The 23,855-nt window shown below is 22.0% G+C and overlaps 6 protein-coding genes across 6 annotated transcripts; 3 read left to right on the top strand and 3 right to left on the bottom strand. All coding sequences in view use genetic code 6, as the record gives it.

Annotated features, from left to right (window-relative positions):
- Positions 1–2,060: 2,060 nt before the first annotated feature.
- On the top strand, positions 2,061–2,480 carry TTHERM_000220707 (hypothetical protein; the record flags this gene model as incomplete). Its single annotated transcript, XM_012798744.1, has 1 exon — positions 2,061–2,480. The coding sequence occupies one exon, from the start codon at positions 2,061–2,063 to the stop codon at positions 2,478–2,480; it is 420 nt and encodes a 139-aa protein (XP_012654198.1).
- A 4,167-nt stretch (positions 2,481–6,647) lies between these two features.
- Positions 6,648–10,024, bottom strand: TTHERM_00220690 (glycosyl hydrolase family 31 protein; the record flags this gene model as incomplete). The annotated part of the gene is made up of 6 exons (XM_001020641.3): positions 6,648–7,377; positions 7,434–7,721; positions 7,882–8,101; positions 8,162–8,544; positions 8,603–8,789; positions 9,133–10,024. 6 exons carry the CDS (start codon positions 10,022–10,024, stop codon positions 6,648–6,650), a joined length of 2,700 nt encoding a protein of 899 aa, XP_001020641.2.
- A 1,223-nt stretch (positions 10,025–11,247) lies between these two features.
- On the bottom strand, positions 11,248–13,048 carry TTHERM_00220680 (hypothetical protein; the record flags this gene model as incomplete). Its single annotated transcript, XM_001020640.2, has 2 exons — positions 11,248–11,811; positions 11,861–13,048. 2 exons carry the CDS (start codon positions 13,046–13,048, stop codon positions 11,248–11,250), a joined length of 1,752 nt encoding a protein of 583 aa, XP_001020640.2.
- Positions 13,049–14,040: 992 nt separating this feature from the next.
- Positions 14,041–19,483, top strand: TTHERM_00220670 (transmembrane protein, putative; the record flags this gene model as incomplete). The annotated part of the gene is made up of 6 exons (XM_001020639.2): positions 14,041–14,910; positions 14,981–15,383; positions 15,507–15,851; positions 15,901–16,097; positions 16,168–16,624; positions 16,677–19,483. Exons 1-6 carry the CDS (start codon positions 14,137–14,139, stop codon positions 19,481–19,483), a joined length of 4,983 nt encoding a protein of 1,660 aa, XP_001020639.2. The 5' UTR covers positions 14,041–14,136.
- Positions 19,484–19,853: 370 nt separating this feature from the next.
- Positions 19,854–20,711, top strand: TTHERM_00220660 (hypothetical protein; the record flags this gene model as incomplete). The annotated part of the gene is made up of 1 exon (XM_001020638.3): positions 19,854–20,711. The coding sequence occupies one exon, from the start codon at positions 19,854–19,856 to the stop codon at positions 20,709–20,711; it is 858 nt and encodes a 285-aa protein (XP_001020638.1).
- Positions 20,712–21,362: 651 nt separating this feature from the next.
- TTHERM_00220650 (hypothetical protein) lies at positions 21,363–23,389 on the bottom strand (the record flags this gene model as incomplete). The annotated part of the gene is made up of 5 exons (XM_001020637.3): positions 23,228–23,389; positions 22,843–23,140; positions 22,156–22,793; positions 21,437–21,991; positions 21,363–21,380 (listed from the first exon to the last, which is right to left on the bottom strand). Exons 1-5 carry the CDS (start codon positions 23,282–23,284, stop codon positions 21,363–21,365), a joined length of 1,566 nt encoding a protein of 521 aa, XP_001020637.3. The 5' UTR covers positions 23,285–23,389.
- Positions 23,390–23,855: the final 466 nt, after the last annotated feature.

The raw sequence follows: 23,855 nt of genomic DNA, 5'->3' as shown, positions 1-23,855 counted from the left end.
TAATAATGATTAATTAAAAAATTGCCATTAGTAGCAGTTTTGATTTTTAGTTTTATGTTAGAATCCCTCATAAACATTAATTTCCATAGATTTTGTAAGGTTATCAAAAGTAATTTAATTAATAATTAAAATAAACTAAACTAAATTAACTTAACTTAAATAATATCCTTCATAAATTGATTGAATTATGTAAGATAATTTATTTATATAAATATACAAAATTTTTAAATTATATGTATTCAGGCATATAAAATTTGAAGAAACAGATATAAAACTATCATATAAAATCAAATACTCTGTTTATCAAATAAGTTTTTATAATAAGTGCCAACATACTTAAATACGGAGATCTAGCTAACTCTCCTTTTTTAATTAAATCAAATTATAATTTCAAAACGCAAATATGTATTTATTGCTACTTAAAAGTCAGTTGATTCAGTCGTCCATAAAATATAAAAAAAATTTAAAAAACAGTAAAAAATTTATTTCTATAATATTTAAATTTTATTAAGGATATCCCATAAGTTTTATAATTATGAATAAATAGTGTAATATTCTCCTTTCATTTAATTTTCAAAATAATCTCCATTAAGATAATATAACATCAGCCACATTTTTTCACCAGACAAATATCACCATATTTGACTCATTTTTATAAATATCTTTTCAAATTATTTTTTATTATATATACTAGGGATAGACCGAATATTCGGTTATGCCGAATAAAATTTTTATTCGGTATTCGGTAAATTAATAAAAATGAATTATTTAATTAATCAAAAAATATTTAAATCTAAATTAAAAAATTTTTATCATTTATTTTCATAAAAAAATTTTTTTATTAAATATAATTTATTTATATACTAGATTATTAGTTTCAAAATTAATAAAAAATTTTCTCATCTTTTTTGGCCTCTATTATTAAAAACTAATCAATAGATTTAAAAATTATAAATGTTTCCTCTAAATTAATAAAAATAGATCAGATTAGGAGTACAGCTTTAATTTGAATATCGAGTATTGATCTAAGAAATTGATCATATTTTTATAAGATATTATTTAAAAAAGCTTGTATAAAGATGTATTTATCTTTATATATCTAATTTAGTTACAAGTGATTATTAATTGCATATAAATAATTATCAGAAAATTTAAAATATTTAAAGTTAAAAAAAATAAAAATGTTGTATTATTATGATGGTTCTAATTTTTTAAAGTTTGTTGATTTATTCTGTATGTATCTATGTGAACAAGTGTAAAATAAATTTGATAGGATACAAGTATAAATAAAATATAAAGTTTCTAAATTAACTAGAAAAATATAATTGGTTAGATTCAATTTTAATTATATAAATCATATATAATTTAATTTGGATCAAATGTCATTTAATCTGAAATAAATTTATTAAAACAAATAATTTAAAGATTACTAGATAAATCTTCTTGTATTAATTTTTTCTAATATTAACTTGAAATTTTTTATATCATCTATTAACTAGTTTAGGTGAAACTAAAACCTTTTTCCTTTCTTTACATTATTATTTAGAAGAGTTTCTATTCGATATAATTATCCCATAGAATATATTCTAACACAAATTAACATATAGTTTCAAATTCAATAGCAATTTTCTAGTAATATTTTTTAAAATAATCAAAAAAATTAGTCATAAAAATAAACCAAACAGATGGATCTTAATCAAACTGCATCATATATCTTATAAAAGCTAATACTTCATCTTAAAACTTCATTTTATTACCAATCAAACTTTCTTCTAACATATTGCGGTGATTATTTTATAAATATATTCTTATAATAATCAACTTGTAACATTTTCTTTAAATAATAGTATTTGCAGTATTTATTTACTCTTCGCTTTTTAAATAAAATAATTTTACCTAAAACAAAATCTAATATAGCCTTTTTGAATATAAAATAAGAAACAGTGAGCTTAAAAATAATGTCATGTAAGTAGATACTATTTATAGTTAATTTTACTAGATGTAATCATAATTGAAAATATCTTAGTGACAATACGATATCAAAAGAATACACCTTATTAATGCACAAGCATATTGTGAAACTTCGAGGTAAATAGTTACATTTGATAAAAATTGATCCCCTTTTTTCTTTAGTATATTGGTTAAAATTATCTAAAATAATATATGTAAAAAAAGTTTGTAATTAAACTTTCTTTTTATTATTATTAAACCTATTATCATTAATGCTATTAAAAAGATTTAGTAAATAGCTAGGTTAAGACCAAAATGATCTTTATAAAAAGCAAGTGTTCCAATACTAATAAAATATGTCAATAAAGTCAAAAATTTTTTAAAGAATTTTCCTATTTCAGAGTAATATTCCTCTTCAATACAAAATACCAAAAAAATACTAAGTAGGGCTAAAGATAATATATAACTAATAAACAAAGCAAGTTTTAAGTATGAAAAATCATTTTATATCATTCCTAGCCAAAAAATGAATACGTACTACATAATAATTTAAGGAATAAATCTAAATATCATATTACCCACTGCAAATGTATCTCTATTTGTCCAAAAAGAATAATATAAAAACCCTAACTAAAAAATATCTAAAAGTATTTAAATTATAAATTCACAACCACTATAATAATACCAAGCTATTTTAATATCTACTATTCTATATATCACATAAACTCCATATAGAGAGAAGAATGTAATAAAGTATGCCAAATCATAATCATTTCTGTCAGCTTAAAGAAACAAAAGTATAGCTAAAGCAATATTTAACATGTTTAGTAAATAATAGAATAAGAAGAATAAGAAATAAAATTAAATGTTAGTCATTTATTTCTGATAAATAAATTAATTTTGTTTTCTTTTGGTGCACTTTTACTTTCTTACTTACTTATGTTTGTATTATTTTCAACTGATAATTTCTCCGATTTTAGACTATTTGCTTTTTTTTAATATCTTATTTAATTTTTTTTTTTCTTAAATGATTCTTTCAAAATAAAAAAATCTTTAGATTTATTAATCTCAAAAACACCTTATTTTCTCCTTTAAAAATTTGTATCATGAACTGTATAAATTAGGGTGGGTATTCTCTTTTTAAACAATTTTATATCTAAAATCAACTATTTTATATAAAGTATCATTTTCCATTAATTAAAAAAGGTTTATATTGTTATTCAAGCATTTTAAATGTCATTATTCTGCTCGTATTTTAGAATGCATAATTATAAATAAAGTAATAAATTTACATCTTTAAAAAATATTTTAAATTTTTATTATTGAAATAGATAATAAAGTATATGAAATATAGAATAGAAAAGATATATAATTTGATATAAGTTTTCATCATACAAATCTTAAATAGCTTATTTTAGATTAATTTTACGAAATCAAACCAAATAACTGAATTATTTATCTTCAAAAACTATTTTTATAGATTCATTTCCTTCATCATAAATTGATTTGTATTTATTATCTTAGTCAGAATTCATTAAATATTTATTAAATGTACTAAAATAGATTTCTTTCTTTTAAATATTCTTCATTACAAGTAATTATTTATTTTATTTTTTTTATGATATTTTTATTTTTTGTTTGTTTTATAAAAATTAAAAATATTTTTAATTAATAAAAATGAAAAGATTTTAGTAAATAAAGATTTGCAAAAATAATTCATTCACTATAAAAGTTAATTGACACAAAAAATAATTATCTCAAAAATATTTGCTTCACAGCCTTCAATAAGTCGGTTATTGAAAGAATTTTATTTGTAAAATAATACACAAATTTCATAAATTTCAGAGTAATTAGAAAATTCATAAAATATTTCTATTCAAGGGTTATTTGAATAAAATGAATTATCTTAATAATAAATTGAGTAGAATGAATAAACATAAGACCTATATTGTATGAGTAAAAAATTATGCAAATGAAGTTCAAACAACTTTTCAATGAGATCCTTACTTTTTCTTTATAAAAATAAAAAAATTCAAGTTTTTAATTATAATAAAGAAAGAAAAAAAAATGTATAAAACTTTTTATTTAGTTTTAATTATATTTAAAAAATTCCAAAAAAGTGAAATAGAAAATATACAATAAGTATGTATAAATATATATTTAATTTTAAATGGTAGTTTTTATCCTGGGTCATTGGAAGAATATGCTTTGAATTAATTTCCAAAATCATTCTGAATTAACAAATTCATATTTTCTTTTTTCTACTTTTCGTTTAGTAACCTCCCCATAAATATTTAATAGATCTAAGAAAATTATCAAATTTTTATAAGATGTAATATTAAAGATATATTTATCTTTATATATCTAATTTAGTTATGAGTAATTTATTAAAAGCATAAAAATAATTTATCATTTAAATATAATAATTTTTAAAGTTAAAAAAAAATATTTTGTATTATTGTGATAGTTCCAACTTTTTAAAGTTTGCTTATTTATTCTGTATGTATCTGAATGAACAATGTAAAATAAATTTGATAGGATACAATAATAAAATATAAAGCTTCTAAATTAATTAGAAAAATACAAATCATTAGCTTCAATTTCAATTATATAAATCATAAAAAATTTATTTTGGATCAAATATCATTTATTCTGAAATTAATTTGTTAAAACAAGTAATTTAAATACTAATAGTTAAGTATTTTAGTATTATTTTTTTCTAATATTAACTTGAAATTTTATATATCATCTATTAACTCGTTTCAGTGAAACTATAACCTTTTTCCTTTCTTTACATTATTATTTAGAAGAGTTTTGATTAGATATTATAATCCCTTAGAATTTTATCTAAATAAAATTGACAAATATTTTCAATTTGAATTGCAATTATTTCGTAATATTTGTAAAAATAACCTTCAAAATTAGACTTAAAAACAAACTAAAGAGATGGGTCTTCATCAAACAACATCAAATATCTTATAAAAGTTAATACTTCATCTTAAAATTTCATTTTATTATCAATTAAACTTTGTTCTAACATATTACTGTGATTATTTTATAAATATATTTTAAAAATAATCAGTTTGTAAAATTTTCTTTTTATAATAGTATTTGCAGTATGTATTTACTCTTCACTTTTTAAATCAAATCTTTTTACCAAAAACAAATTATAGAAAAGCCTTTTTGAGTAAAAAATAAGAAAAAGTGAGCTTAAAAAAAAATAGTATAAATAGATACTACTTGTAGTTAATTTTAATAGATGTAGTCAAAATTGAAAATATCTTAGTGACTATACGATATCAAAAGAATACTTCTTATTAATACACAAGCATATTGTGAAACTTCTAGGTAAATAGTCTTATTTTTTGGTAATTAATTGTCTTATTTCAATAGTAAATTTATTTAAAATAATATATCTAAAAAGAGTGTGCAATCAAACTTTCTTTATATTATTATTTAAGTTATTATCATTAGTATGATTAAAAAGACTTAGTAAATAGCTAGATTTATACCAAAATAATCTTTATAAAAAGCTAGTGTTCCTATACTAATAAAATATGTCAATGAAGTCATAAAATTTTTCATGAATTTAACCATTTCAAATTTAAATTCTTTACCAATAAAAAGCATTAACATAATACTAAATAGAGCAAAGTACAACATATAACTAATCAATAAAGCAAGTTTTAAGTATGAAAAATCATTTTTTATCATTCCTAGCCAAAAAATGAATACCTGAAAATATAAAATTTAAGGAATAACTCTTAATATCATTATAGCTTTTAAAAGTTTTTTTCTACTTACTAAAAAATAATAATATATAAACCCTAACTAAAATATATCAAAAAAAATTGAAAAAAGTGTCTCAAAACCACCTTACTTAGCTTACATTGCATCATAATTATATATCAGAGAATCTACGAATCTAAATAATATTATATAAATTCCTTAAAGAGAGAAAAATGTAATAAAGTATGCCACATCATAATCATTTCTGTCAGCTTAAAGAAACAAAAGAATAGCTAAAGCAATATTAGACATATTTAGTAAATAATAGAATAAGAAGGATAAGAAGTAAATTATTTTATTCTGAAAAATAAATTTTTGTTATCCATAGATGAGCTTAATTTACATTTTTATTTACTTATGTTAACCTAATCTCCAATTAATAGATAATTTCTATGATTTTAGACTATTTTATTATTTCTTAATATCTTATTTAAATCTTTTTTTTTTCTTAAACTATTCTTTCAAAATAAAAAAATTTTTAGATTTATTAATCTGAAAAACACCTTATTTTCTCCTTTAAAAATATATATCATAAACTGTAAAAATTAGGGTGGGTATTCTATGTTTAGACAAATTTTCTATCTAAAATCACTTAGGTGAATTAAATACTCTTTATATGATTAATTATATGAAGTGAGTTAGAATTATCTTTTACTTTATATAAGACTTATTTTTAAAAAATTGTTTTTACAAATAATTTTGCCATAATTAATTCAAAGAAATATTTTTATCAAAAAAAAAGTGTTTAAGTAAAATAAAATGACAATCTATAAAATAGAAAATATATCCAATTCCAATTAGTCATTATATAGTATTAGAATCAAATTTCAAATATTTAAAAATATATATGAATATAAAATTTTATTACGTTTTGTATTATTGTATAAATTTGTTTATTTAATCTTATTTCATTATAAGTTAATGTTAATGTCATATTGCTATTTATCTTTGTTAATAATGAATGGATTAGAGCTGATATCTACTATTTTAGAGATATAGTTGCCAAATGTGCTAATACCAGCAATTATAACCTTATCAATTACTACTTCTTAGAATTAAGTATTTTTTTATTCTTAAGTATTCTTTAAAGAAATTGAGAAAGAGTTATTTTCAAACTTTCCTTGGGCTTCAATAATTGTAACGCAATTTGCTCCTTCCAAGCAATTTCTAATAATGTTTTCATCATTATTGTAGTCATTTATTGTTAAAATGCTTCCAGAAGCATATAAGTTAGAATCTAAAGCTATGTAAAGAGTGAAATGATTATCCAAAAATCTGCTTCTCAAAACTGGCTTCTAATCTTAAATGTGGACTATCTTTCCTGCTTTGACAAATAGAGGAACAACACTATCAAAAGGTACATCTTAGTGATATTTACCTTCAGTGTATCTTTGTTAGTTATAGAAATCATAGAATACTCCTCCTTAAGGAATATAGAAATCTAATCCTGTAGTATTAGTTACTTCGTTACCTTAAGCAACAACTGGAGCAGCCAAAAGATAATCTCCAAGCATGAATTCAGCTTCATAATTGAGAGCTTCATCATCATTAGGGAAAGACCACATAAGAGGACGGAAAATAGTTCCAGATCCTTATTCCTTGACAAATAAGTGATAGTAAAACTTTAATAATTAGTATCTATTTTTATAGAAATAATTTTGTAAAAATTTAATATTTAAATTACAATTGTTTACCTAACATTTAATGTCTTGATTGATGATGAAAGAACATAGTGATAGTCAGGGAAGGCGTAAGGTTCTTAAGAAATAGACTCATTACCATTATGGTTACGTGAAAAAGGATAGAGAGAACCTAATTACATCCATCTAGCACACAATTCAGGTGTAGCATTACCATTCAAACCGCAAATATCATCACCTACAAAAGGAATACCATACATTTAGAAATTAATAATACCAGGAATTGTATAGAATAAATAGTCCCATTAAGAGAATCCATCACCATTCCAATGTTGTACATATCTTTTTTGATTAATAAAAGTCAAAATTAAATAATTTCAATATTATTTGAAATATTTTAGATATAAAAAAGAAGAAATCATAAATGTAAGGTAAACAAGCATTGTTAGTGATTTGTTGAATTTAATTTTAAAATTTTTTATTTATTTATTTAATTATTTACTTGCCACTTCCAAAGAGTGTAGATCTAGAAAGAATAAAAGTGAGGTTTCTTCCCATTAATTTGGCTGCTTCGTAAGTTGCTATACTTTCACCAAAGCCATTTAAGTTATGCATATCGTATTGAGTTAAGTTGTAATTTGGGATATGGAGCATAAGACCATCCTTTTCATTATAGTGTTTAGCATTCAAAGACAAAGTTTTGAACTCAAGATCAGTGTCTCCTATTATTTATTGATGTTTAATTTGAAAATCAGGATATGAAAATTTAAATGATTAACTACCTTAAGGGTTGAAAGGCAATTAGAGAGAAGATTTCTCGCTCTTCAATGTTTAGTTAGAGAGGAATTTGCTGTCCTTGACAGATGGAAGTACTTCACCGTTTACAAAATTAGAAAATTCATTCATATCTATCCAAATACCTTCTTAAACTAAACCATAATTTTTAGTAATATTATTTAATCCTTCAAACCAGAATTGAGTAGAGTTGGGATGATTGAAATCTGGATAATAGGTATTTCCAGGCCAAACATTTCCAATGAGATCTTAACCGGTATATCCACTCTTAATGAAAGTGTTGAGTTCCTAACCTCTTACAGCTGCATCTGAACCGATTGCAATACCAACATCAATGATGCTACTCCAGTGAACACCTTTAGGATCTTTTCTTGATTAAATAGAATTTAAGTTTTAACTTAGTTATTTATGGAAATTAAAATTTTTACAAATCATAAATTTGCTTCATTTAGCTAATGTTAAAGCGAGATAAATCTATAGTGAAATCATAGAATTCGTACATGTAATCAATATCACTCCATAAAGAATCGATTGGAATGGAGAGCTCGTTAAACTTATCCCAAACTTACATAAGTTCTTCGCTTGTTTTGTAACCCCATCTGCATTAATGGAAACCTTTTTAATTATTGAACAATATTAGGAAAAATTAAAAAAAATTGCAAATATCATTCTGTAAATGTGAGGATAGTAACTAATTTAAAATAATTTGATTTAGTATTTATACATTTATTGCTGAGACCAAATTGATTAAATTTGTGGTAAAAAATTTGTTTTTTGAGCTTTTTATCAAATTTAATTATATTGATTGACTTAAAAGTATCTACTTTTTTTACTCTGTTATTGCTATTTCTTGATAAAAAGTTTAATCTCAAACACTACGCACTTATCATAGTGTGACAATTAAATTATTTTATTAGTTAAAATATTAGAAAAACTTATGAATAAATTAAATTTTTACCTTAAACCCAGAAAGGATGTAAAATCCATCCATTAATGTAATTATGATATAATTTGATAGGTTCTTCAGGGTTGTTATTACCTAAGAAGAATTTAAAGTCAAAGTTACCACCAATCACTTTGTAGGTAATAGATTCATTTTCCTAATAGTCGATTTCCATTCCATATGCATTACGTAAAAATAAGACATGGAAGTTCTTTGTGGCATCATCTCTTTTCAAGTACATGGGGTGAGTTCCATATATTTGCTCGCCAGGATGGCCATAGTCTATTCTTGCTGCATCAGCTGCCCAAATACTGTACTATCCAGATTTGAGCTTAAATGTTGTTCTTCTTTCACCAAGTCCAAAGAGAGCAGACTTATTTAATTTATTTGTAATCTAAAGATACTTATCTTAGAAAATAAGAGGAGTATTGGTTGTATCGAAAAGCACTTCACCTGTATCTTTACGCCATAATTTAAAGTAGAAAGCTTCTCCAGGAACGGAAATGATGTAATCAAACAAACTTTCTTTAGAAGGTTCATAAGTAACCTTGGTGTAGGGGAATGGTTCCTTATAAGGAAGAGTGAATCTTGTATCATCAATATCAGTAATCTTGATTGAAAGTTCATTATAATTATCAAAGTTGATTTTGAAAGACAACCTCTCGATCACAGGATTAGAGGGGTCATTTACAAAATTCTGTCCAGCTACCCATTCAAGTTAGATATTTAAATTAAATAAGCTCGATTATGAAAGCATGTTAACTATATAATACCCATCTGTGTTAGATTTAACAGGAGTAGGAGGTAAATTGTTAATTTTCCAGGCTTTGTATGCCTCATAAATGATAGCACCACACAGCGCAGCGCTTAAGATAGAGGCTATAAGAATAATTGATGTTTTATTCATGCTATAAGAATAGTAAGTAATCTTAATCTATTTTGAATAATTTTATTAATTATAAATTAAATTAGATAATTAATTTTAGATAAATATATGTACTGCTAATAATATTAATAAGTAATCAACTATTCATGGTTTAATTATTATGAATAAATAATGAAAGTACGATATATTTTGGCTTTTAATTTATCTATATTTAGTATTAATCAACTTAATCTTGCTTAGCGTTTAAATAGAATCTCTTATTGGAGATCATTAATTTATCAAAGATTTTTAATTCGAAGATATTCGATCTATGGATATATCTATTGACAGCATAATCTTTTATTATATCACTTTAAATGTCTGAAAAAAGTAAATGATGTATATAATTTTACTTTACATATTAAAAGCTCGTTTAATTTAAAAATTTAGATCGACTAACATTCATTAATTCACCAATTTAAAATTATATTAAATACAATAATAGGTCTTACCTAAAATAATAAATATTTTAAGGTTAACTAGATTATTTTAATATCATCATTTTAAATATTATTTTTTGGAATCTAAATGATGAGAATTAACCATGTTAATAAGAAGCAAATATGTAAATTTCATTTCTTTTTTGAATAAAAATATGTTAATGTAATGAAATTTATATCTTCATATAAACACCTGTACCTACTCAAGCAAAATATTTAAAATTAATGTTATTATAATACATAATAGAATTTTTTAAGCATTTACTTTAAATATAAATTTTTTTCTTAAGATTATTTCATTTTCTTTTCTTTAAAAACCAAAAGTAAATTGGAAAAAGTGTTTTGAAACAAGTATGAAATTTAATTATATACTAAAACAGTATACAAGTATATAAATAAATATAAAAGTAATTCAGTAAAATATATAAGCACAATAATCATAAATATAATAGTAGAATGATACAATTATTTTAAAATATATTTAGCTACTCATCGTTTGGGGACTTCTAATAATTATTTTAAACTTATTATTTCAAATTCTTTAGGATAATTTTAAGATCAACTGGTTGAAAGTCTTTTGCCATTTTTTTTTCTAGAATTTTTAGCAATCATAAATTGAAAGATAACATAAGTATATAAATAAATATAAAGTAATTAAGTAAATAATATAATTATAATAATTATATATATAACAAAAGAATTTTATCTCTTTTAAAATATATTTAGCGACTCATCATTTCTAATAATTATTTTAAATTTCTTTTTTCAAATTCTTTTAGGATAATTTTATGATCCACTGGTTGAAAGTCTTTTGCCATTTTTTTTTCTAGAATTTCTAGGCTCTTCTTAAATTATTGAAATAGGTGATTTATTTTAATTACTTTTATGCACCTCTATTTCCTCTTTTAGCTGCAAAATGAGTAATTTTTACTATTTCCTTATTTATTCACTCTTATTATAAGATTCTATTAGCTTTTGATAGTCTTTTTCATTTTACTGATTTCTTTCAACTATCATCTATATTTTTTTGATTTTTATTGATAAGTTGTCAATACTTTCATTGATAACTTTATTTCTTTCACGTTCTTCATTTAAAATATCTTTTTCTGTCTCATATTATTTACGTATTTAAGCAATCTTTTATTTTAACTCTAAAGATTCATGATATTATTAAGCAAAGCTGTCGATTGGGAAAAAGTTTGCACCCTGGGATAAGGATCTTTCTCTCTAGCTCTTTTAGGAGTAAGATCGTTTGCTACTTGTATCTTAAAAACCTTGTTAACGGAAGGAATAATTTGACTTATTTACTGCGCTATCTGTTTTTAAATTCTTTTTAAAAATTATAGTTATTTGTTAAAATATAAAAATATTCAATTACCAATCTAGAGCTACTTATGCTTAATGCTTGTTTTAAAAACTTTTTCGAGATATCTAAACTGTGCTCTGCTCCTTTTATTTCTTTTTCTAAATCTCTTAGTTAGTCATCTTATTAGACAGTTTTAGATGATTTTGAGCTTATAGATCTCTTTTTAAGTATATTTTTAGGACTTTTTGATTATGAGTAAGTAGAGGCATTATCATTCTTTTCTGCATTATTTGGCAACATTTTTTAAAAATATTTTTTATTGCTTTTTGTTTCTTATGATGAATCATTAAGTCTCTTAGAATCATGGTTGTTTTATCTCTTTGTAGTTTAATTTGCATTAAAATCTAATCTAGAATGATTATATCCCTAGGAGCTCTTAGATGTTTATTAAAATACTGAGTCATTTAACTGGTCAAATATCAATTTATTTTTATTGATTTCATTTTACTTATTTTCTATCAAATATTTATCAGTATCAGACTCTTTTGTAAAACCATCATTATTTTTAACAGGTTTTATATTCTTGTTGAAAATCTCATCTTTTGGTGCTTATTCATAATTTTATATATTTAAGTCATATTTGTTGTTATTTTTCTTTAATGAATCATATTTATTATTATTATTCATTTACTCATTAGTCTATTAAATGAATTTTTACTCTAAAAATTATATTTTTTACTATAAACCATTTATTTCTTTTTATAAATTAAAATTTGTAAAAGGATCACAACTCTCATCTGTATTATTAATCAATAGCGCTTGTTATTACTCTGTCTCAACACCTTCATATGGGTTTTATGATGTAAATTGGCTTGTTCTTTGCTAGAATGATATTTAAGTACCATAGTCTGTATTGAATGTTTATTTTAATCTTTAAGTATTCCCTTAATACTAATCTTTTTATTATATGTTTTAAGGCTCTTAATGATAAGCTTAAAAATTATTTTCGTAATCTTTCTTGTATTCCTATTGTTCATCATTAACTTAATTATTCCAATTATTATTTTAATCTTCAAATTTACTAGCTATGTCATTATTTGATCCTTTCGCTTAAGATGCTTGCTTAATTCTTTAAAGATAAGAATTCTTAAACAAATATCCTTACTCCGTTTCAGTATTCAATTACTACTACAATAACTATAACTCTTTATCTAACAAATTGTGAAGTTCCTATAATTTAAATTTGTTTCTTGAATCCATATTATCAAAGATACTACTAATATTCCAATGTATCTTAATCAAATTATTATTCGTTATAAAGCGAACTTCTTAGTTAAGTTATTTTTAATTTCAAAATATTAATTTTTAAAAAAATGCACAAGATTTAAAAACTAAGTAAAGTAATGATACAAAAAACTTGATAATATTTAAAAAATGTTTATATAGAAATTAAATCTAAATATTATTGAGCAAATTACAAATATTTGATTACAAAGAAATCATTTATTATAAAAGTTATTTTTAAAATAAATTACTGATAAAATCGAAATAGATAATTATTATAATTATCAATAATCTTTTATAAATTATTTTGTTAATAGTATATTTTTTTCTTTCTCTCTGTTCTTTTAAAAAAAAGAATCCAATTTAATTTATGAATTCATTAAATATGCTTAACTATTTTTATTAAAAAAAAACATTTTAATTTAAGGAAATCCCTCCTTAAAAAAGCAAAGTTATTTTTAAAAATGTTCAGATTATTATCATAAACGAGGGGAGAATTTACTTTTTATTTTAATGGAAATCAAATATAATTTTTCCTTTCTATATTTTTATATATGAATTCAAAAATATTATAATAAGTGCATTCTATGGTTATAATTGAAAACATAACTTGTATTATTTTAAAAAAATTTTTTAAATTATTTACATTACATTAACTAACAAAATTTTAAAATAGAATTATATGATAAATTAATTAAGAATGTAAGTAAACAAGCAGACAAAAATGCACATCATATCATCAATCAGCTTTTTAAATTTTACATTACAAAGAAATTAACTACGAATTCTAATATAAAAATTTCGATTTATAAATTGTGGTAATTAATTTATTATTTTTAAAAAAGATACTGTAGCTTTTAAGTATCTTTTATGTAATCAATCTTTTTAATTAATTAATTAATTTTATAGAAGATTTGTGAAGATTAAATCCTGGTAAAATCAAATATATTTTTATAATCGTTAGTTAATAAAATAAATAAACTAATAACAAATAAAAAATAATAATTAAATCAATAACAGAATCACTTTCACTTTTGATTAGATAAAAATTCTTAAAAACAAAAATGAAGAAAGGATTAGTTTTATCTTGGCTAACTATCTTTCATTGCACAATTAGATATATTATCGCATAAAATAAAAGCCTATAAATCTTACCATTAAATTACTAAGATTCTATATGCGAAGCAACTGGCACTAGTAAAAATTATTTTATGTTCAAAAAATTTCCGTAGCCTATGTAGACTGATTAATTATCCTTAAAATTTAATGTCATTTAAAATCTGAATTAGTTAACATTCTAGCTGTTTGATAATACTCAAGTAAATTAACCATAAGTTTTAATTAGTACCACAGATGGAGAAACAATTAATTTAGAATATACTTACTCAAAAGGAAAATTTATTTTTTCTATTAATGATCAATAATAATAATATTTATAAAATAATTTTATTGAAAACTTGATTATCAACTTTTAAAACATAACAAATACTGCTAATAGTAATGTCACAGCAGGCAAATTTGTTATGATATAAAATTCCTCCTAATAAAGTACTATAACATATAACGTACCTACAAATCTATATTATAGTATAAATCAGTGTCAGTTGGTTCCTATTAATTTAATTTCTAATTCTGGATGCCATATACTAGGAAATGTGACCTTTTCAATTGACTTTTCTTATAATATGATTTTCTCTTAGAATGATAGCCTGCTTTTAAGCTTTTAATATCAAGAATATTTAGGAGCTTCATAAACTCTAGCATATCCTCCATCTGATTTCTCAGCAAATTTAAATCCTTATTTTAATATCTCATAAATTTAAGCTTGGGTATAACAAGTAAATTTAATTTTTGAGTTAATATTTTTTTTTGTTGAGTTTATTCAATTTAACTTTACATAAAATATAGGTATATGCTAATAGCCCTCAACAAAATCTAAATGTCAGTGTTATAGATTCATAATCAATATTAATTTCAGGTTTCTAAAATGTGTAAATTAATAATTTAGAGGGTTAAATAGATCAACAATTAATTATCACTCTTTCAAATTTATATTACCCACCTACTGTTAAATCAAAATTGATGTTTGATATGTACTTAATTGATAAATAAGGATTCTATAAATGTTCTTAAAAGGTGTCTTTAATTTAATAAAATACATCTCCTTTTTCATTGTTTAATGTTTCTTTTTCTTCTGTTTAATATGGAAGTCCTTTAACATTAAATATAACTATTGTTCCTTAAAGATACATGCTTTCGTATAACTCTACACTAACACTAAACTTCTCAAGTAATGTTTAAATTCCAACCAGTAATTTAATCTTATTATTTATTTATTTATTTTACGCTTATTTTTTTTAAATCAATAAAATTGTCATTCATTAAATTTTTATTTTAAATTATTGCCCTTCTTAAATTTTATAATATTAAAAAGTATAAAATTTGAATGTAACTGGGATATCATTCTTCTAAACTTCAAATACACAATATTCTGTGATTAATAATTAGATAGTTTTCTAAAATTTTCTTACAAGTTCAGTAAGTTCTGACTAACAGATAGTGTTTACTATTCAGGGACTTTAAGTTCCTATGTATGGAGGTAATGTCTCAATTATAGCCTAAAATAGCTACTTTAACTAATATCCTTAGCATTAAAGTAGTTTTACTCAGCTAATATACTGTAATTCTTGTCTCAAGTTGACTTTCCAAAGCTTGGTGATTGCATAAAATTCATCAATTCAGTTTAACTTTACAAATTAATATTAGCTTTAAAACAAGGGTAAAAATTATTTATTTAATAAGTATTTAAGAATTTTTATTGTAATTAGGATTCATAAATCTTATCTTCCCTCAGAGCTTTTTTGGAAATCTGTAAAATACTCCACAGCCTTAGAATATATAATTAATTATGAATTCATAGAATTTTCAGAGTCAACTATCTGTTCTAAATAATGTCCTTACTATACCATACACCTAAGCAACTACGTTGCCTGCTAACTAACTAATTTATTTCTAACTTAATTATGTAATAATTATAATTTTTAAAAATTTTCCTAACAAGAAAGATAAAATATATTTTAATTTTAAAATAAAAGATTTAAAACTTTTTAAGTACTTATTAAGTATACGATTCTTTTGAATACTAAATTTTGGATTAAAATCGATAAGTATATTACAGATCACTAATTTAGCTCCCTTAATGCTAGCCTGATTTATTATACATTACTGCATGGTAATCTTTAATGTAAATGCAACTATCAAATACAAATAGTATCTTATTATCCTTTTATGTAAATTCAGACTCTTTTACCATAGATGGTCTAAATTAAAATAGTGTCCAAATTCAATTTTCAAATTCAATATAATTTACATAAAACTCTGTTTTTGTTTTTTTAGATGGTTTTTCTTAGCAAAAATAATTAAACTGGACATATAGCAATAATTAATTGAAAATTACTAATTTCACTCTTTAAAAGTAATTGAATTACACCATCATTTTATAAAATGTGACCTTATCAAGATTTTAGAGTGTCGTCTAAACTCCTTAGATATGTAATTTTAAAAAAAATATTTTTAAACTAAAATAATTAATTTAAAAAAATAGAAACATTTGGAAACTCTTTTTTACTCCACTAAATAGCTTAAGGATAAAATCCTTTGTAATTAAATTTAACTGATCCTTACTTATTGAAAAATGTTTAGCTTTAAATAATGAATTCAACCTTTATAAACACAGTTGGAAATATTGCTGTTTTATTAGTTTTCTTAGAAAACTTATAGATTTTGACTGGGGAAAGCGTTTAAATATATTTAGATAAATCATGTGATTTATCTATGCTAAATAGTTTAGCAATCTAAAGTTCATCTATTCCTAGTTCATCACCTTTCTAAATTAGTCAATTTAATTTAGATAGCTAATCTAATCAAAATTAAAATATTATTTCCTTCTCTATACCTATCAATCTTCCTTAGCAGATTATTAAATCTGATTTATCTATTTAATTATCCTTTATTAACAATCCAATATATTTAGTTTCTATTTAATATAAAGTTTGCTTTATAAATTCACTTGGACAAATCTATGCTTCATCATTTAGTTTGCTATTTAATGAATTACAACCTTTAAGTTTAAACACAGCTATATCCTACGATGGAACCTAAGATTCTAAACTATTAGGAGATTAATTTAAAGCAACTCTATAAATATAATCTGTGATTAATTTACCTCCAAATGGTCTAATTAAAATAAGCGGATTTGGAAAAAGTTTACTTTTAAATGAATAAAATCTAAAAGTTACAAGTTAAAAATGTAGTATTTAGTCTATTAATTATAATGAAACCAGCACTATATTATCTTTTAAATACTTAAATCTTACATAAATATAAACAGATTTACCTATTCTTATCAATGGATTGAGCACTTATCAAACATCTGAATTTTCTTTTAATGATTTATAGCTACAAATTTTTGATTATAACTAAGGTTCAAATTTAATTTCTTTAATTACACCTCTAAATATCTCTATAAGTAACTTACTTTGCAGTTCAAAGTGTATAAAATGTTATATTAGCTCAAATAACTGTGTTTTATTTAACAGTACAAATAGTAGCAGTAATAATAATAATAACAGCACTTCAGGTTAAGGAAACAATAATAACAATAATAGTACATCAGGAAATAATGGTAATAATAATGGCACGAGTAATAATAACAATTAAAATAATAATAACACTAGTAATAATAACTGTACCAGCAATAACTCTACAAATAATAATAATTAAGGAAGTAATAGCAATTCTACAAACAACAATAATAATAGTAATTAAGGAGGTTAAGGTAGCAATAACAACAACAATAATAATAACACTACAAACAGTAATAACACTAACACAAACAATGGTGGTAGTAATACTAATAGTTAAGGAAATTCTGGTAATAATAATAATAATTAAGGTAGCAATAACAACAAAAATAATAATACTACAAACAGCAACAACAACAACAATAATAATAATACAAACAGCAATAACGGTAATGGTAATAATAATAATAATTAAGGAGGTCAAGGAAACAGCAACAACAATAACAACAATAGCTCAAGCAGCAATAACAGTAACACAAATAACAGTTATAATGATACTAAAAACTTCTGTGATATTAAAAATTGTGCAAAATGTGATAAAGATAAATGTAATTACTGCCTAGAATGTATGAGTGGATACTAACTTAGTAATAGCAAATGTGTAGAACATTAATAATATAAGCTTTCGGCTATCTCTGTTTCTATAATTTTATCTATTAGTATCAGCATGAGTACCTATTTATTAAAGAGTAACACAAGGATGTATTATTTACTATTAGTTTAATGGGTTTGCATAGAGATGTATTGCTAAATATAGTACTTAAGTTAAGTCTTACTCGATATAATTGATCATTTAAATCAAAATGAAACAAGAGAATAGGTACTTTTATAAATAATCCATCTAGTTTTACTTACTTTTATTGTAATATTTTATCTTTTTACACAGTTCTCTTTCCACTTCATTAGAAATTAGATTTCTTAGTCGTATACCAAAGTTTTGCTTCAATCTAAGTTTCAAAATTTTATAAAGTGGACTTTAAATGCTCTCAGTATTATAGAGTTTAGAATTTTCTACATTTCTTTTATCTTCTAAGACACTAACAACTATAATAATTAATATTCTTTTAAATTAAATAACCAAAGTCAGATGGAATAATCAAACATATTTTAATAATAAAATACTCAAAACTCTAAAAGTGGATAAAATTCATACAGCCATTTAATTTAGGATAAATCAAATTTAAACTCAAAAGAAACATTAAACAAATCAAATAATAATCATAAATAATATGTCATTTTTATTTTATCAAGCATTTAAAATTTGTTAAAAATTGTGATGATATCAGTAGATATAAGTAACACAAGTAATACCGATAAAATAATATAGCTTTATGAAATGATTGCCATATCTATCTTACTGCTTTCTCTGCACTCATATATAATTATAAAATCTTTAAACATTTATAAAATTAAGAGATAGATAGTGCCTTTCTTTGATAAATAAAACTGCACTTTAAATAATGTTTAAAAAAATAAAGTTGAATAAAACATTATCTAAAAAAGTAATATTCAGTCTTCTGAAAAATTATAAACATAAGAACCTTAAATTTAAAAACAAGATATATATTAACAAAATTTTACTTGCACGCCATCCCAAATCATACATTTTAACAATGTTAAAAAACAAATAAGTTAAAATGAATAATAAGAAAACATTCAACAACAACTTTAATAATAATCTCCAATAAAGAAATAAGACAGGAGAAAAAGAACTAAATTTAGCCATATTATTTTAAATGAAAGAATCTAAGCTTTTAAAAATGATTGATTGTTCTTTTTATATAAAAAAAATTATACTTTTAAATAAATAAAAATTATCTGTACCCCAAAAAAGATATAAATCAAATATAATTTTATAAAATATTTTATGCTTTATCGTTTAAATAATAATTATTTATTTTTTCTCTAATTCAAGTAAAATAAGATTTTTTTATTGATAAAAACGTATTGTATTTTATATCATTTTGAATACTTCATAACCTATATCTAATTCCAGAATATATATTTTATTTACAAAAAATAACCAAAAATTGCTTGATTATTGTAATTTTTTTTTTTTACACTAACATTATTAAAAAATTTTAATAATAATTTGGAATGTAAAAGATATTCAAATAATAAATAATATAATTGGTTGTATGAACAATAGTAATATTTAAGAAGATCAATTCGGTTCTGAGTAAGAACCTTAGCAATAGAAGAATTCTTTTAGCTCAAATGTGGTATTCGGGAGAGGGTTCTGGGAAAACTTGACATCCTATCAAAAAAGATTAAGAAAAGATATTGAGAGGAGTGAATTTTTCACTCCATATATTAAAAAAGAGATGTTAGAAAACTTGTAAAAAGATCTGGAAAAAGAAGTTATTGAAGCCAAAAAAGAAATGGAAAAAGAAGCAAATAAATTAAACGCGGAAGAGGAATATTTAGTTAAATAGGAAGCAGACGCAATTGCTTCTAGAATTGATATTTCTTTAGAAACTAAAATCAAAGCAATTTACTTTAACGAAAATTACGCATAAAAAAATAAGTTCTTCATTTTAAGTGAAATTAAATCAAATGATCCTTGCACTTTTACTATTTTACCAGATATTCAATTTAAAGAGAATGCTGAATTAAATAAATAAATTTAGGAAAGAAATTCTCAATTAGAGTATCCTTTAGGATAAGCTTTGGATCCAAATTATAAAATAACGACACCCAGAATCAAAAAGGTTTATAGTTATGTTAACCCAAAAGCTAATCTTGATTTAACAAGATTTGGTGAAAAAAGGGATTTCTTCAATCAGAAAATAGAGCTTACTGCTTAGTAATATTACAAATCATTTGAAAAAAATGCTTTGTTTCATAGAGGAGCATATGTATAATTCATTAATGTTCATGACACAATATTTAGAAAAAGAAATTATGATTACAGAAATCCTACTTTGCATTATACTTGGCACAGAAATCCCTTTAAATATTTTGCATATTCTAAAAGTTTCTATCAAGCTAATTGATAATTAGAAATATAGAGTTTAAAAAAATAAATAAAAGCCTAGTTAAAAAACTTAAGTGCGTATCGTAGATTAGATATCTTCTGTAAGATTTTGTAAAACAATAAAATTTATTTATTTTATTAGTTTTTAATTACAAAAAATCTATATACTGCATATTTTAAAGGAATTACTAATGAATAAATAATAATTTCTACTTTAATTTGGGTCTTAAACAATATTTTTATTGAATATTAAAATGAAATATACTTTTTAAAAAGCTGAAAATAGGTATTAAATATAAATCAGAGTAAATTTACGTGTTTTAATAAATTATTTTCAAGATTAAAAAAATATTTGATTTTCATTTTTAATATCATCTATATAAATAATTTGACATACTTAAAACCAAACAATTTTTTTCAACTCTATATCTACTTGTTACTAATCAGAAGAAATAAAAAAATATTCTTGATGAAAATAATGAAATATTTATTATAGAATAAATCATATTTTATTTATAACAAACAAAAAGGCAGGATAAAATCTAAACAATATAATTTAATAGCTCTAAACACTCCAAAATTATTATATTTATTTATTAGTATATTTATTTATTTGTTTATTATTTATATTTTTTTTATTTATAGCAGGTTTTCTTCATAGGCATCATTTTCATTAATAGTAATTATGCTTATAAACATTGTATAAATCTATAAAAATAAAATTAAACAAAGTCAATAATTTACAGAATTATCTTATGAAAACTCTTCAGGAATTTCATAAAGAGATCTTTTATTTTTGAATGGAGATTAAGATTTTAAGGATTTGAATGGTGAGTTATTTAATCTAGATTATCTCATTATAAAATCTATATCATCAGATAGCTTATCTATTGTATACTTATTGACTACATACTTATTTACAAATGGTTTACTATTTTTTCTTCCAACAAATTCAGATCCGAAATAAATATCATTATCAACAGCAGTATATCTTTCTTCATAACTTTTTCCTATTTTGTTAAATTTTGTTTCCCAATTTTCATCTTCTGGTAAGTAGGTGTGAATTGCTTTCTTTTATGCATTCACTCCCTGTGTTTCCTTTTTCATTTAATTTATACTATCCCAAAAGGAAGATTTTGATTAATCTTAGAAATTAAAAGCGCTTTCATATTATTTCTATTCTGATTAAGTTGAAATAAAAAAAGGATTTGGAGTTACAGGATATTTTGCATTCAAAGACTCCCACTTTTCTAGTAAATCCCATTATGTTTCGAAATCAAGGCCAATTTTTTTTTACAACTTTTAAATATAAAAAGTTATATTTAAATATATTTTATGATTTTTAATACAAGACAATTAATGAATTTCTTTGTTTTTTTTTTAAATGTTTTGTTTTAAAATTAAGATGAAAAAATTAAATTGTTATTTTTTGTGAAAAATTATATTTTTAATGTAAAATTTACTTATCTATAATTAGGAATTTTTTGTAGAGAATCTAATGACTCTCTATGTGATTATTTCAATTTTAAAGGAGATTAGGTTGGACTTTATTTTCTTATATTTAGTAAAGATTTTGTTTAAATAGGTATGTATTCTTCTTATTCTTTGAAAACTTCTTCGAAGATACTCTTTTAATTTTTACGGTTACTTTATAAATTTAAATTTGCAGCTTTCAATTAAATTTCATAAAGCTCATTCTCTAATTCCTACTTTTCGACTTCTATTTTTTTAATATATTTTATAAGTTGCTATTGTTCATAGTCAAAGTCTTCGTAATTTTATGTTTAATATAAGCCTGTATCTTAGCTTGTAGCTTAAGGATTAAAAGTATTCATTTTCTTATCTGCTGAGTTAAATGTAACCATATTAAAGTTATTTTAATAGTTATGTTAATTATCCCCTTCATTCAAAAATATTTGATTTTCCTCAAGGCTTTGCTACTAAGGAGTCGAATATCTTTTATCTACATATTCTTGCTACTCTTGCTAACCTGAATTGTTCATTTAAAATTTTTAATCTTCATTTTAATTACTTTTTTATTAAAAACCTCCTGTGTAGTTTGCTTAGCTCAAACCATTATTGTACATTTTATTTTTATTATCTATAAAATGAAAAAATTATTTAAAAAACAGAATGAATAAGTAATTTACTTGCAGTTGAAATAATATTTCCAGCTGTTTAAGACATTTGTTTAACTTTTCCTTAAGACTTGGAACCTTTGAGCCCAGTTTTTAGTTGTTATTGTTATTATTATTATTATGATTAGGTATTGTCTTATTCTTCAGATCCATTATTTTTTTCTTTATTTTAAGTATTTTACAATGATTCTCTTAAGCTTTTATAGTCTGTGCCAAATAAAATGTTCTTATATCTTTCATATTCCTTTCGTGACATGAAAGCTTTTTTTCTATTAAACATAGCTAATCTTGCTCTGTTATATTCATTAATCTATATAAATATTAATATAATTTGTTAAAAGAATGGCGATATTTAAAAATATAAAGAATGAAACGCAATTAAAAGATGCTGAATTACTTCTTCAAGACGTTTTAATTTTTGTTTAATATAATTCTCTGAAAATATATAGCTCATGTTGTGTGCTAAAGCTTCTAAATTTATATTTAAAATAATAAAATTTATTCTATGAAACAGATTCTTCAATTATTTGTTAAATAATTTTTATTTTAAATTCTTTTTCAAAAAATAGATTAATTCGAATAGTTTTTATTTAAAATCAAATCAATTAATTCTTTGAATATCTTAATTAAGATTTATACAATAATTTGTTTTTAAATGGTTCTCTTTTATCAAAAAAAAGTCCAGCTCAATTCATAAAGAGATTTATAAATATTTTCTATTTATATTTCAAACCAAGTCATGAAAATAAAACCTAAACAATAAATTATTTTTTTATCTTAATGAAAATATTTTAAATAAATACATCAAAATTATATGTAATGTATAGTTATAAACCAATAAATCAAAAGTATTTTGAAAGATTTTTAATAAATGATTAATAATCAAGCATTCTTAAAAAAGTCTATTTTTTATTTTAGATATACTTTTTTATGATTGAATATTTAACAATATTTAAATTTTAATTTATTTTAAATCAATTAGTTATAAATGCTTATGCGTCTATTTAATAAAAATATTTTATTTT

This window comes from Tetrahymena thermophila (assembly GCF_000189635.1).
Source record: "Tetrahymena thermophila SB210 genomic scaffold scf_8254564, whole genome shotgun sequence".
In the NCBI taxonomy this organism is placed as follows: Eukaryota; Ciliophora; class Oligohymenophorea; order Hymenostomatida; family Tetrahymenidae; genus Tetrahymena; species Tetrahymena thermophila.
Note: the sequence above shows the minus strand (reverse complement) of the source record. Positions and strands in the feature narration are given on the sequence as shown.